Source organism: Ranitomeya imitator, chromosome 6 (assembly GCF_032444005.1).
Source record: "Ranitomeya imitator isolate aRanImi1 chromosome 6, aRanImi1.pri, whole genome shotgun sequence".
NCBI lineage: Eukaryota > Metazoa > Chordata > Amphibia > Anura > Dendrobatidae > Ranitomeya > Ranitomeya imitator.
In genome coordinates, this window is record NC_091287.1 from 137,975,039 (window position 1) to 137,991,066 (window position 16,028).

General features: G+C 45.7%; 1 protein-coding gene across 2 annotated transcripts in view; it reads left to right on the plus strand.

Annotated features, from left to right (window-relative positions):
- The first annotated feature begins 95 nt into the window (after window positions 1–95).
- The window catches only part of KIF15 (kinesin family member 15), a 174,129-nt gene continuing 158,196 nt past the window's right edge, over window positions 96–16,028 (plus strand). The window contains exons 1-3 of one of the 2 annotated variants that reach the window (XM_069730135.1): window positions 96–193; window positions 10,073–10,106; window positions 13,607–13,793. In XM_069730135.1, the coding sequence (XP_069586236.1) occupies window positions 175–193; window positions 10,073–10,106; window positions 13,607–13,793 (240 nt within the window). In that variant the 5' untranslated portion in view covers window positions 96–174. Of the gene's footprint in view, window positions 194–10,072; window positions 10,107–13,606; window positions 13,794–16,028 lie in introns of those variants that run through there. The other variant, XM_069730136.1, reaches the window with a different exon arrangement.

The window sequence follows — 16,028 nt, forward strand, 5'->3', positions numbered from 1 at the left end:
CGCCGGAGCCGCCGCACACTTTGTTCGTTTCCGCAAGTGGGTGTGACTAGTGGCAGCTGCAATTACACAGGGACTCTGAAGCGCCAAATTTGAAGTATTCGCCATTTTGCTTTTTGGAAGAAGGAAACGAGTGGATCCGTATATCACCGAGAGAAACGCGGGAGGACGAGGAGGATGGCGCCGGGGACTAAGGGTATGGCGGCAGTGTCAGGGTAGCTGTGTGGAAATAGAGCAGCAATAATGTACTTGTCACACCGCTAACGGCCACCTCTATGACAGGAATGACCCGGCCGCCTGTATGTCGGCCACCTATATGACAGGACCACCTATATGACAGGACCACCTATATGACAGGACCACCTATATGACAGGGCCGCCTGTATGACAGGACCACCTATATGACAGGACCACCTATATGACAGGACCACCTATATGACAGGACCACCTATATGACACGACCACCTATATGACAGGACCGCCTGTATGACAGGACCACCTATATGACAGGACCACCTATATGACAGGACCACCTATATGACAGGGCCACCTATATGACAGGGCCACCTATATGACAGGGCCGCCTGTATGACAGGACCACCTATATGACAGGACCACCTATATGACAGGACCACCTATATGACAGGACCACCTATATGACAGGGCCACCTATATGACAGGAATGACCCGGCCGTCTGTATGTCGGCCACCTATATGACACGAACACCTATATGACACGGCCGCCTGTATGACAGGGCCACCTATATGACACGGCCGCCTGTATGACAGGACCACCTATATGACACGGCCGCCTGTATGACAGGACCACCTATATGACACGAACACCTATATGACACAACCACCTATATGACAGGGCCACCTATATGACACGGCCGCCTGTATGACAGGGCCACCTATATGACACGGCCGCCTGTATGACAGGACCACCTATATGACACGGCCGCCTGTATGACAGGACCACCTATATGACACGGCCGCCTGTATGACAGGGCCACCTATATGACACGGCCGCCTGTATGACAGGGCCACCTATATGACAGGAATGACCCGGCCGTCTGTATGTCGGCCACCTATATGACACGAACACCTATATGACACAACCACCTATATGACAGGACCACCTATATGACACGGCCGCCTGTATGACAGGGCCACCTATATGACAGGAATGACCCGGCCGCCTGTATGTCGGCCACCTATATGACACAACCACCTATATGACAGGAATGACCCGGCCGTCTGTATGTCGGCCACCTATATGACACGAACACCTATATGACACAACCACCTATATGACAGGACCACCTATATGACACGGCCGCCTGTATGACAGGGCCACCTATATGACAGGAATGACCCGGCCGCCTGTATGTCGGCCACCTATATGACACAACCACCTATATGACAGGGCCGCCTGTATGACAGGACCACCTATATGACACGGCCGCCTGTATGACAGGACCACCTATATGACACGGCCGCCTGTATGACAGGACCACCTATATGACACGGCCACCTATATGACAGGAATGACCCGGCCGCCTGTATGTCGGCCACCTATATGACACAACCACCTATATGACAGGGCCGCCTGTATGACAGGACCACCTATATGACACGGCCGCCTGTATGACAGGACCACCTATATGACACGGCCGCCTGTATGACAGGACCACCTATATGACACGGCCACCTATATGACAGGAATGACCCGGCCGCCTGTATGTCGGCCACCTATATGACACAACCACCTATATGACAGGGCCGCCTGTATGACAGGACCACCTATATGACAGGACCACCTATATGACACGGCCACCTATATGACAGGAATGACCCGGCCACCTATATGACACAACCACCTATATGACAGGACCTATATGAAGAACCGATATCAAATCTTTGTAGAGGATGAAGATGGCACACCTAAGAATGAAGCAATACCAGCAAGCAAAAAAGAAAAGGGCACACAGCAACAAGTGACAGCAAAAAGTACAGCCAAGAAGCAACGAAGAGTGGTGGTGGTGGGAGACTCACTACTGAGAGGCACAGAAGCAGCCATCTGCAGACCGGACATAACTGCAAGAGAAGTATGCTGCCTTCCAGGTGCGATGATCAAGGATGTGACCGATAGGATACCAAAGCTCTTCAGCTCCAAGGACGTCCACCCATTTCTTCTGATACATGTTGGCACCAATGACACGGCAAGGAAGGACCTACCGACAATCTGCAAGGACTTTGAAGAGTTGGGGAAGAAAGTAAAGGAACTGGATGCACAGGTAGTTTTTTCTTCTATCCTTCCAGTAGACGGGCATGGCACCAGGAGATGGAACAGGATCCTTGATGCAAACAACTGGCTAAGACGATGGTGCAGACAACAAGGATTTGGATTCCTGGACCACGGTGTGAATTACTGGTATGATGGACTCCTCGCCAGAGACGGACTACACCTCAACAAACCTGGGAAACACACATTCGCCAGAAGACTCGCTACACTCATCAGGAGGGCGTTAAACTAGAAGAAGAGGGGACGGGAAGAAAAACATTAGACTCGAACAAAGACGACCCAGGAAAACATACTCTGAAGGGAGGTAAGAACATTTCTAAAACAATCCACAGTGAGGAGATTGGAACAAAACAAAATCCTCTAAACTGCATGCTCGCAAACGCCAGAAGCCTGACAAACAAGATGGAAGAACTAGAAGCAGAAATATCTACAGGTAACTTTGACATAGTGGGAATAACCGAGACATGGTTAGATGAAAGCTATGACTGGGCAGTTAACTTACAGGGTTACAGTCTGTTTAGAAAGGATCGTAAAAATCGGAGAGGAGGAGGGGTTTGTCTCTATGTAAAGTCTTGTCTAAAGTCCACTTTAAGGGAGGATATTAGCGAAGGGAATGAGGATGTCGAGTCCATATGGGTTGAAATTCATGGAGGGAAAAATGGTAACAAAATTCTCATTGGGGTCTGTTACAAACCCCCAAATATAACAGAAACCATGGAAAGTCTACTTCTAAAGCAGATAGATGAAGCTGCAACCCATAATGAGGTCCTGGTTATGGGGGACTTTAACTACCCGGATATTAACTGGGAAACAGAAACCTGTGAAACCCATAAAGGCAACAGGTTTCTGCTAATAACCAAGAAAAATTATCTTTCACAATTGGTGCAGAATCCAACCAGAGGAGCAGCACTTTTAGACCTAATACTATCTAATAGACCTGACAGAATAACAAATCTGCAGGTGGTTGGGCATTTAGGAAATAGCGACCACAATATTGTGCAGTTTCACCTGTCTTTCACTAGGGGGACTTGTCAGGGAGTCACAAAAACATTGAACTTTAGGAAGGCAAAGTTTGACCAGCTTAGAGATGCCCTTAATCTGGTAGACTGGGACAATATCCTCAGAAATGAGAATACAGATAATAAATGGGAAATGTTTAAGAACATCCTAAATAGGCAGTGTAAGCGGTTTATACCTTGTGGGAATAAAAGGACTAGAAATAGGAAAAACCCAATGTGGCTAAACAAAGAAGTAAGACAGGCAATTAACAGTAAAAAGAAAGCATTTGCACTACTAAAGCAGGATGGCACCATTGAAGCTCTAAAAAACTATAGGGAGAAAAATACTTTATCTAAAAAACTAATTAAAGCTGCCAAAAAGGAAACAGAGAAGCACATTGCTAAGGAGAGTAAAACTAATCCCAAACTGTTCTTCAACTATATCAATAGTAAAAGAATAAAAACTGAAAATGTAGGCCCCTTAAAAAATAGTGAGGAAAGAATGGTTGTAGATGACGAGGAAAAAGCTAACATATTAAACACCTTCTTCTCCACGGTATTCACGGTGGAAAATGAAATGCTAGGTGAAATCCCAAGAAACAATGAAAACCCTATATTAAGGGTCACCAATCTAACCCAAGAAGAGGTGCGAAACCGGCTAAATAAGATTAAAATAGATAAATCTCCGGGTCCGGATGGCATACACCCACGAGTACTAAGAGAACTAAGTAATGTAATAGATAAACCATTATTTCTTATTTTTAGTGACTCTATAGCGACAGGGTCTGTTCCGCAGGACTGGCGCATAGCAAATGTGGTGCCAATATTCAAAAAGGGCTCTAAAAGTGAACCTGGAAATTATAGGCCAGTAAGTCTAACCTCTATTGTTGGTAAAATATTTGAAGGGTTTCTGAGGGATGTTATTCTGGATTATCTCAATGAGAATAACTGTTTAACTCCATATCAGCATGGGTTTATGAGAAATCGCTCCTGTCAAACCAATCTAATCAGTTTTTATGAAGAGGTAAGCTATAGGCTGGACCACGGTGAGTCATTGGACGTGGTATATCTCGATTTTTCCAAAGCGTTTGATACCGTGCCGCACAAGAGGTTGGTACACAAAATGAGAATGCTTGGTCTGGGGGAAAATGTGTGTAAATGGGTTAGTAATTGGCTTAGTGATAGAAAGCAGAGGGTGGTTATAAATGGTATAGTCTCTAACTGGGTCGCTGTGACCAGTGGGGTACCGCAGGGGTCAGTATTGGGACCTGTTCTCTTCAACATATTCATTAATGATCTGGTAGAAGGTTTACACAGTAAAATATCGATATTTGCAGATGATACAAAACTATGTAAAGCAGTTAATACAAGAGAAGATAGTATTCTGCTACAGATGGATCTGGATAAGTTGGAAACTTGGGCTGAAAGGTGGCAGATGAGGTTTAACAATGATAAATGTAAGGTTATACACATGGGAAGAGGGAATCAATATCACCATTACACACTGAACGGGAAACCACTGGGTAAATCTGACAGGGAGAAGGACTTGGGGATCCTAGTTAATGATAAACTTACCTGGAGCAGCCAGTGCCAGGCAGCAGCTGCCAAGGCAAACAGGATCATGGGGTGCATTAAAAGAGGTCTGGATACACATGATGAGAGCATTATACTGCCTCTGTACAAATCCCTAGTTAGACCGCACATGGAGTACTGTGTCCAGTTTTGGGCACCGGTGCTCAGGAAGGATATAATGGAACTAGAGAGAGTACAAAGGAGGGCAACAAAATTAATAAAGGGGATGGGAGAACTACAATACCCAGATAGATTAGCGAAATTAGGATTATTTAGTCTAGAAAAAAGACGACTGAGGGGCGATCTAATAACCATGTATAAGTATATAAGGGGACAATACAAATATCTCGCTGAGGATCTGTTTATACCAAGGAAGGTGACGGGCACAAGGGGGCATTCTTTGCGTCTGGAGGAGAGAAGGTTTTTCCACCAACATAGAAGAGGATTCTTTACTGTTAGGGCAGTGAGAATCTGGAATTGCTTGCCTGAGGAGGTGGTGATGGCGAACTCAGTCGAGGGGTTCAAGAGAGGCCTGGATGTCTTCCTGGAGCAGAACAATATTGTATCATACAATTAGGTTCTGTAGAAGGACGTAGATCTGGGGATTTATTATGATGGAATATAGGCTGAACTGGATGGACAAATGTCTTTTTTCGGCCTTACTAACTATGTTACTATGTTACTATGTTACAGGACCACCTATATGACAGGACCACCTATATGACACGGCCACACACGGCTTTGTTCACATCTGCGCTTGTTATTCCTTATTGTGGTTCCTCACCAGAAATACAAACCTAGCAGCAGAACTGGCCCCAGTCCGGGCTTGTCATAGTGGCCGGCACAAATAGCGCAGCGTGTTTGTCAGCCCCCAGCTCAGGTGTGAACAGAGCCGTATCCACACCAATGTTCCTGGGCCAGATTCTCCTTCTCACCATTTATCACACACACACTGGTTACCCTTTTTCTTTTCTTTTCTTTTTTTTTTAGAACACCGCCATGATCGGATCACTTTTTTAATGCAATGTTAGATGTTCATCTCAAAAGGTTTCCCTAAAAAATAAGATGCTGGCGTCCATTGTTCTGATGAGTTGTTACTAGTGATGAACGAACGTGCTGGGATAAGGTGTTATCTGAGCATGCTCGGGTGCAAAGTGTCTTCCGCTAACTTGAAAAACATGTTCAAGACCCCGCAGCTGTTCGACAGCCATAAACACGTGAGGGGCGGCCTGTCTGTTGCGTAATCCCTGCATGTGTGCAGCAGTCAAAACAGCAGCAGGGACTCGAACATATTATTTGAGCATGCCAGAATCACTGTTAGCACCCAAGCATGCTCAGATAACACCTTATCCCAGCACATTCGCTCATCACTAGTTGTTACCAATTTTCCGCTCCGACCACGAGGGTCCTTCTACTCACTATTGATGGGTGTTAAAACTTCCTGTTTTGCTCAGTTATGGCGTCGCACTGTTGTCATCAGATTAGTTGTCGGAGCAATAAACATGGTGGCAGATTATTACTCTGTTGATTCAGTCTTGCTGCCGTTCTTCATCACTGTTCCCTCAGCACCAGATTATTATTATTATTTATATAGCACCATTGATTCCATGGTGCTGTACATGAGAAGGGGTTACATACAAATTACAGATATCACTTACAGTAAACAAACTAACAATGACAGACTGATACAGAGGGGCGAGGACCCTGCCCTTGGGGCTTACATTCTACAGGATGGTGGGGAAGGAAACAGTAGGTTGTAGGCTTGCAGGAGCTCCGGTGTTGGTGAGGCGGTAGCTTCGGTTACAGATTAGACTTTATACCAATGTCTTACTGTTGTCGTCACTTCCAGCGTCTCCCACGTAATTTAGGAAGGTGCACCAGTAATGTAGTGAGAACCAAAAGGTGCCAGTCATTTTTAGGTTTTGTAGCATGGCTGAAATACTTAAAGGGGTTGTCCATGCTCAACTGTTGTTAGCCCGTAGATGTAAATAACAACAAGCTGAGCTTTACTTCTCTCTGGATTTTGCGCTACCTCTGCCCCTGTATTTGTTGAGACATCACTTCGACAGGGCTGCAGTCAATCACTGAGCTCAACATCTTTGCTGTCAACATCAGCTCATTGCTTGTTTTCAGCTCTGTTGACTTGGCGTTCCTGCTGCAGCTGCTTAACAAAGAGAAGGGTAGCATTGGAGAGCTGCTACTGGACCCAGGGAGGGTAATATCTGGGCAAAGAGCAGCCTGGGGGCACATTGACTAAGGACAGGGAAATCACAAGTAAGTAGCTGTTCTGTGGCAATCGTGGGACAGGCCGAGATGCGGGTCAGGTGCACAAGAAGTTGCACGCCCGTTTATCAGCGCTCGCTGCTGGAGTAGCGCATACTGACGTCCCTGCTGCACTGCCTGTGAATAGACCCGGGTCCATGGTAGGCAGCCATGCACGATAAATGGTAATGCCTCATTAAATGCTGCAAATATCTCTTCACCTGGCCCAGAGTGTGCTTCTGGAATAAATTGAGGCTCATTCAGCCCAGAGACTTATTCGCCATGTGAAAAGACACTTGGGCTTCATGCAAATAATGACGTGTCACTCCATACATTTTAGAGGTGGACATTTTTCCAATGTTTGACTGCTAATACACCATGCAATAAAGCTTATAGCGGTAATATGAAAACATCAGGGTGATTTTACATTGCGTTCTGTGTCCCCGTCGGAGCATACATCCGAAGTTCCCTGCAGAACTGGGACCGGATGCATGTGCCAACGGGGCCAATAGACTTTAATGGTGACTGCAGAGTGAATGTGCGCTGTAACGTGCACCATTTTTGGCAGTGTACGCCTACAGGAGGCGGACACTCACACCTAGTAGACTGCATCTGAGTCTCCTCCTCCTGTAGGCGTTCGCTTTGCTGTCACCATTACAATCTATTGGCCCCGTCTGAGCATGCGTCCGGACCCCGTTTTGTGGGGGATTTTGGACATATGCCCTGACGGGGGCAGGATGTGAGGCTATGTGCACACGTTGCGGATTCCGCCTCTCCTGGCAGAAAACGCACCTGCGTTTCCGCAGCGTTTTTTGTGCGGTTCCGCAGCATTTTGTGCTTTTTTGCTGCGGTTTTCTTGCGGATTTGCTGCGGTTTTTACCCCTGCGGTTTTCTATAATGGAATGGGTACAAAAACGCTGCAGATTCACAAAAAAGAAGTGACATGCTACTTCTTTTAAACCGCAGCGTTTCCGCAGCGGATTTTCCGCAAAGTGTTTTTTTCTCATTGATTTACTTTGTACTGTAAATCAATTCCGGATCTGCAGCGTTTCTGCACCTCAAAAAACACTGCAGATCCGCAGAGAATCCGCAACGTGTGCACATACCCTGAATGTACCCTTACATAAGTGCTAAAATGAATATTGGGCAGAATTAAGTTAGGCCAATTGCTTCAGTCCTCCACAAGCGCTCCAATCTCTCTAGAAAATTAAAGGGATTCTGTCACCAGGTTTTTGCCACCTAATCTGAGAGCAGCATAATATAGAGATTGAGACCCTGTCTCCAGTGATGTGTCAGTTACTGGGCTGCTTGCTGTGGCTTTGATAAAATCTTTTTCATCAGGAAATTATCATTAGATGACTAGTAAACCTGCTGCTTTGTAGTCCAACCACTGCCCCACCACTGATTTTGCGTAGGCAGAAAGGTGCCAATCGGTGCAGTGGGCGGGGGTTATACAGAGCTCAGCATTAGAGAACTGCTAGATCTGCAGCAGATGAAATAGTGATTCTGTCAAAACTGCAGCAAGAAGCCCAGTAAGTGATACATCGCTGGAATCAGGGTGTCTGCTCCTACATCATGCTGCACTCAGAGAGGAAGCAAAATCCTAGTGATAGATTCCTTTTAATTGCCCTCCCCTGCCTTCATCCCCCATGCACATGAACGCTTGAACAGCTTATATAACAGCACAACAAAATGATGTTTGGGTTCAAACGTCCTGATCCTTCTCTCCCCGATATCAGGTGGGTTTGGGCAGCTTTTATCTAATATATTCCGCTAGTAAAGTATATCACTTATTCATGCTCTGTTTTGTACAAAGCTGTAGTAAAACTCCCATAGAGGTGGTGTGTGGGGTAATGTGTGTGATTTATTCTTTTACTTCTGCATAAACTGAAATAAATGATGGCATCTTTCTTTGGCCGTACATCAGTGTGTACATTGGCACACACAAGTCATGCAACTCCTTACTACCGAGCAGTACTGGCTTTTTGTCTTAATGGGGTCTTCCATGCCTTTTATAAAGTATGTTACTTACCCCTCTGAAACCCCTCCAGTTCAGTGGTTTCTATTGGCGCCAGAGGTGATGAAGTCCTGTTCCATCAGACACCTGACAGCAGACATTTGGGGGGCACATCAGTCAGGTGCTGATGACATCACATGTACGTATTACTCCTTATAATCGTGCCCGCATGTCTCCCCTATGCCAAGCCCTTCACTGGCTTCCTGTCGTCCTGAGACTCAAGTTCAAAACCCTTACTATGACATATTGTACAAAGCCATCCACAACCTGTCTCCTCCATACATCTGTGACATGGTCTCCCGGTACTTACCTACACACAACCTCCGATCCTCTCAAGATCTCCTTCTCTCCTCCCCTCTTATCTCTTCTTCCCACAACCACATCCAAGACTTCTCCCGTGCTTCCCCTATACTCTGGAACTCTCTACCCCAACACATCAGACTCTCAGCTACCATAGAAACCTTCAAAAAGAACCTGAAGACCCACCTCTTCCGACAAGCCTGCAGTGATCATTAGTCTGCTAAACCGCCGCACGACCAGCTTTACCCTCTCCTAGTGTATCCTCACCCGTTCCCTGCAGACTGTGAGCCCTCGTGGGCAGGGTCCTCTCTCCTCCTGTATTTGTTAGTGCCTTGCTTTTGCTCATGTTTATTGTATTTGTCTATATTTGCCCCCTTTTTACATGTAAAGCGCCATGGAATAAATGGCGCTATAAAAAATGTATAATAATAACAACAACTATCTGTAGACGTGACATTATCCGCACCAGTCGCCTCCCAATGCAGAAGTGGGCAGTGCCAGTAATCTCTAACTTTTTTTTTTACGTTCATGTCATCTATGGTTTTCTGAGTAGAATTTCTTTGGAAATGGAGATTCAAGAGTTTTTTTAAGTGTTTTTTTTTTCCTTTTGTTTTTTAGGTGACCCTATTGATGTTACCACATCTTTATCAAGGTATCTGTTATTGAACTAAGAATTGTTATATCATTATTGTAAAATATACATGGTCATTTGTCTGTTAACCCTTTGACGTAGCACATAATAGGATATATCCTATGTCTGGTTTCTATGTGTGGAGTAGTTGTGTATCTGAGCCCTTACCTTACTCGGCAGATGCCGGCTGTGTTACACAGCTGGAGTCTGCCTATACCACAGTAGTGACCAGAGCTAGCTCTGATCGCTGCTTTATATCCATTTAAGTGCCATTGTTAGTCATTGACAGATGCATTTGAATGATGCTTTGCCTACCTGTGTACCTGATTCCCATTGACCAACCACCCTCCTATAAAAAGGAAAAATATATCTTTGTGCCGTGTTAGCCTGTAGATATAGATAGAAAAATATTAAAATTTGAGTCTTCAGTGGTTGTATGATACCTTGAGATGGTAATAAAGGCAAAGTTTCCAAACTACTCGGGTCTCTTCATCAGGCTCAATATAACCGAAAATCTGAAGAGTCACATAGTTATACACAACAGGACACAATGCAATAAATAAGACGAGAGACGTGTAGCAGACCTATGTTCCTTTCCCTTCTTGATAGGTCTGCTACACATCACTTGTCTTATCTACTGAACTATTCTATGTCCTGTTGTGTATAAATATGTGACTCTTCAAATATTGTGCGATACTGAACCTGATGAAGAGACCTCAGAGGTCTTGTAAGCTTACTATTTATTACCATCTTTTCCATTAGCTATTAAAAGGAGAGAGACTGTGCTTCTTTTGGCAGGCATCTAGCCCCTACTATGACCATTTTACTGCACCAAAGTTTGGATCTCCATTGACTTCTATGTGGTTCAGGTACAGTTCTGGTACCACGACTAAACTTCGGACTAAAGTTCAGTTGAACCTGAACATCCCCAGGTCCGCTCATCCCTAGTCTTGAGACATTTACCTCTTGCTTAACCCCTTCACTCCCATGCCAGTTTTTGTTTTTCCCGCCCCTCTCAAGAGCCATAACTTTTTTTATTTTTTTTTGTCAATATATTCATATGAAGGCTTGTGTTTTGCGAGATGGGTTGTACTGTTGAATGACACCATTTATTTTACCATACAGCGTACTGGAAAACAGAAAAAAAATTCCAAGTGCAGTGAAATTGCAAAAAAAAAATCCCCGCCATTCCACAATTTTTAGTTTTTTTTTTTTTTATTTACAATGTTCACTAAATCGTTAAGCTAACCTGGCAATATGATTCTCCAGGTTAGTAGGTGTATGCAGGTACCAAATATGTATAGGCTTTTTTTTTAAGTAGTGAAAATATAATTCTGACTTTGCATGAAAATGTTTTTTTATAGCTTTTTGTCACCATTTTCCAAGACCTGTAATATATTTTTGTTTTTCAGGATATGGAGCTGGGTGAGGGTTCAATTTTTGCACCCCGAGCTGACGTTTTTATTGACACCATTTTGGGGTAGATGAAATGTTTTAAACGCCTGTTATTGCATTTTATTGCAATGTTGCATCAGACAAAAAAAACATAATTTTAGTGTTTTAATTTTTTTTTTCTAGTTACACCGTTTACTTATTGGATTAATTTATTTTATATTTTGATAATTCCGACTTTTCTGAAAACAGCGATGCCAAATATAGGTATTTTTTTTTTAAATTGTTTTATGCAGGCTTGTGGAGTTGGTAAGCCAAACCTTTGACTCCTTAATTTCCCTGACTCCGACACCCTTATACAACGCTCAACTTCAAGTGATGAATTTACTGTAGTGAATGGTAACATCAGGCTTTTCATCACCATTATATACTATATAATTGTCTACGGCCATGTTCACACCTTGTGGTTTTTACCGCGGATCCGCAGCGTTTTTGAAGCTGCGGATCTGCAACAGTTTTCCATGCGGTATTCAGTACCATGTAAACCTATGGAAAACCAAATCCGCTGTGCACATGCTGCGGAAAAAAATGCGTGGAAGCGCAGCGTTGTTTTTTCCGCAGCATGCGGGAGGGAGAGCGGCATAGTAGGCGCCGGCAGCTGTGGTACAGTGACAGCTGCAGCCGCCGGATAACAGAAGACATCATACTCGTCCTCCATCCCTGCATCTCCATTGTCCCGCCGTTTCTCCTCTGCTCTGTGTTCACGTGGCACCGCTCATTAAGGTAATGAATATGGACGCGTCTCCACTCCCATAGGCATGGAGCGCATACTCATTACCTTAATGAGCGGTACCACATGACCGCTGAGCAGAGGAGAGCCGCCGGGACAACGGAGATGCAGGTGCAAGGTCGGGGAGGGGTACAATGTGAGCCATGCATACAACCAGGGGAAGAGGGGGAGCCGAGCCATGCGGAACAGGGGGAGCCCCACATACCAGGACAGTGGGGAGCCACATGCCAGGGCAGGACAGTGGGGAGCCACACATAGCAGGACAGGGATGAGGGGACAATGCATACCCGTCTTATACTCAAGTCAATAAGCTTACCCAGGTTTCCGTGGCAAAAGTAGGTGCCTTGGCTTATATTCGGGTATATACGATATTTATTTTATAGGACTTTTCACAATATATAGTATTTATAGGACATTTCATAACTTTCCCAAATTTTTATGAAAGACTATGCAGTACATTCTGCATTGAATTACTGTACCCAATTTATTATATATTTTAGGAGTTGCAGTAGGTCAATTTTATTCCAATTCCACCAAAATTGACATCGACATCACAACTCCACAGCCCTGGGGCGCCAATGGGTGGGATGAATTGCTTGCTTCTGGCCAGCACGTGTTAAATCCTGCTGCGATTGACAGCGGGATTCATCTGGCTAACGGCCGTGGGCGGCTGTTAAAGGCCCATGATGACTGGTTAAATCGGTCATCGTGTACGGGGAATAATGCGGGCTCAGCATGTGAACCCGCATCAGTCATGGACACGACATGTGACATAAATACAGATCTCAGATCCTCTGAGTGTGAACAGAGTGGGGTATAGGCTTTCTATACACTTTACTCTAGCACCCTGAGTATCGGCTGAGCACTTCTGACCCTTCGTTTAAGCGATCAGTGGATGTCTCAGAGCCTCAACTCGTACAAACTGCTTGACATGTAGTTATGAAAAAGTATATAGTTCAGCCACAAAAGAGATGTTGAAGTTGGGCACCTATCCCAATACTGAGGAGTCTGCTATTCCATTACATGTTCTTAAAGGGAACCAGGCAGCATGTATCAGGCACTGGCTGTATGATTTCAGCCAAGTATGTTTGACTCTGAAACGCTTCAATTTTTCAAAGAAAAACATACGGTACTTTAAAACCTGCATTGGAGAATAGTCTGATAGACTTCTCTCCACCCACTGCCAATGACTGACAGGTCTCTTCCCTGTACACCCACACGGGGAGAGACCTTGCTCATATGTGACATCTAATGCCACTCCTGCCACTGTTTTTATTTCCTTAGTGTTGCAACAGAGTAGAGTTTTAGGTAATCACAGGTTTTGTTTTTATTTTTATAGCCCTGAAGGTGATGCCATAAAAGTTTTTGTGAGAATTCGTCCTCCTGTAGAAGGAAGTCTGGTTGGACCTGATGGAGATCAAGGGCTTTGTCTCTCTGTGTTGACCCCAAAAACAATCCGTCTACATTCTAAACCTGAGCCTAAAATTTTTACCTTTGATCATGTTGCAAATATGGATGCAACTCAGGTAAGTGCAGGGTCTGGTGGTAATTGGTGATAAGCAAGCGTGCAGGGATTACCTGTTTGTTAGGCAATCCATGCATGTGTTGCGGCTGTCAAACAGTGGCGAGACATACAGCCGGGGGGACTCAAACATAGTATTACAGCATGCCGGAGATACTCTATTAGCACTCGAGCATGCTCAGATAACACCTTATCTGAGCACGCTCGCTTATCAGTAGTGATAATGTACTTGGTAGTTTCTGAACACTTCTGTGAAGGGCCCTGTATAGAAATCTTTGGTTCTGTTCACATCTATTTTGTGGTTACCGTTTATAGTTGACTACACAATGCTGTACCAATGGACCTTATTGACTTTAATGGGATCCTATTAAAAGGGTTTTTTGTTTTAAAAATAAAAAACGCAATACTCGCCCTCCCTGGGTCCAACGCTGAGTCTCCACCTCTGCTTCCGGTGCATGTTATTGGCTACAGTGCTCCAGCCAATCAGTGAGCTTAGCAGCTCTGCATGAATAGACGACACGGGCTGCTCAAAGCCGCTGAGCTCGCTGATGGGCTGCAGCCCTAAGGAGGTGACGCCAGTGCCTCAGACAATAAGGGACACTGGGAGAATCGGTGAGGGACCTGGGGAGGGTCCAGTTTTTTCAGTTGATTAAAAAAATAAATAAATAACCTGCTGCCTGGCTAGTGGGATTTTCCAAAACCGAAAAACCTTTTTAACCCCTTAGCGACCGCCGATACGCCTTTTAACGGCGGCCGCTAAGGGTACTTAAACCACAGCGCCGTTAATTAACGGCGCTGTGGAAAAAGTGTATAGCGCCCCCCACAGGCCGATTTTCTCCGGGGTCTCGGCTGCCGAGGGTAGCCGAGACCCCAGAGAACATGATTCGGGGGGTTTTTAACCCTCCCCGCATTTGCGATCGCCGGTAATTAACCGTTTACCGGCGATCGCAAAAAAAAAAAAAAAAAAAAAAAAGCGATCTCTTTTTAATTTCTCTGTCCTCCGATGTGATCGCACATCGGAGGACAGAGAAAAGGGGTCCCAGGTGGCCCCCCAATACTCACCTAGCTCCCCCGATGCTCCTCGTGTCTCCCGGTGGGCGCCGCCATCTTCAAAATGGCGGGCGCATGCGCAGTGCGCCCGCCGGCCGGCACCGGGAGAATCTTTGGGGTCTCGGCTGCCTGGGGTAGCCGAGACCCCAAAGAGCATGATCGGGGGTCGGTTTTAGCGACCCCTGTTTTGCGATCGCCGGTAATTAACTGTTTACCGGCGACCGCAAAAAAAAAAAAAAAAAAAAGTAAAGTGTAATTCTCTGTCCTCTGATGTGATCGCACATCAGAGGACAGAGAAATAGGGGGATTCGGGGACCCTAGCATACTCACCTAGGTCCCTGGATCCTCTTGCTGCTCCTCCTGGCCGCCGGCAGAAGAACATGGCGGACGCATGCCCAGTGCGCCCGCCATCTGTCTCCATCTGCCGGCCGGCAGGAGAACAGCAGTTAGGGCTAAAATTAGGGGTAGGGTTAGGGTAGGGTTAGGGGTAGGGTTAGGGGTAGGGTTAGGGGTAGGGTTAGGGTAGGGGTAGGGTTACGGCTAGGGTTAGGTTAGGGGTAGGGTTAGGTTAGGGTTAGGGGTAGGGTTACGGCTAGGGTTAGGGTTAGGTTAGGGGTAGGGTTGGGGCTAAATTTAGGGTTAGGGTTGGGGCTAAATTTAGGGTTAGGGTTGGGGCTAAATTTAGGGTTAGGCTTCTTTCACACTTACGTCGGTACGGGGCCGTCGCAATGCGTCGGCCCGACATACCGACGCACGTTGTGAAAATTGTGCACAACGTGGGCAGCAGCTGTAGTTTTTCAACGCATCCGCTGCCCAATCTATGTCCTGGGGAGGAGGGGCGGAGTTACGGCCACGCATGCGCGGTCAGAAATGGCGGATGCGACGTACAAAAAAACGTTTCATTGAACGTTTTTTTGTGCCGACGCTCCGCCAAAACACAACTGATCCAGTGCACGACGGACGCGACGTGTGGCCATCCGTCACGATCCGTCGGCAATACTATGGGCAAAAAACGCATCCTGCGGGCACATTTGCAGGATCCGTTTCTTGTCCAAAACGACGGATTGCGACGGAATGCCAAACAACGCAAGTGTGAAAGTAGCCTTAGGGTTAGGGTTGGGGCTAAAGTTAGGGCTAGGGTTGGGGCTAAAGTTAGGGTTAGAGCTGGGATTAGGTTTAGGGTTTGGAT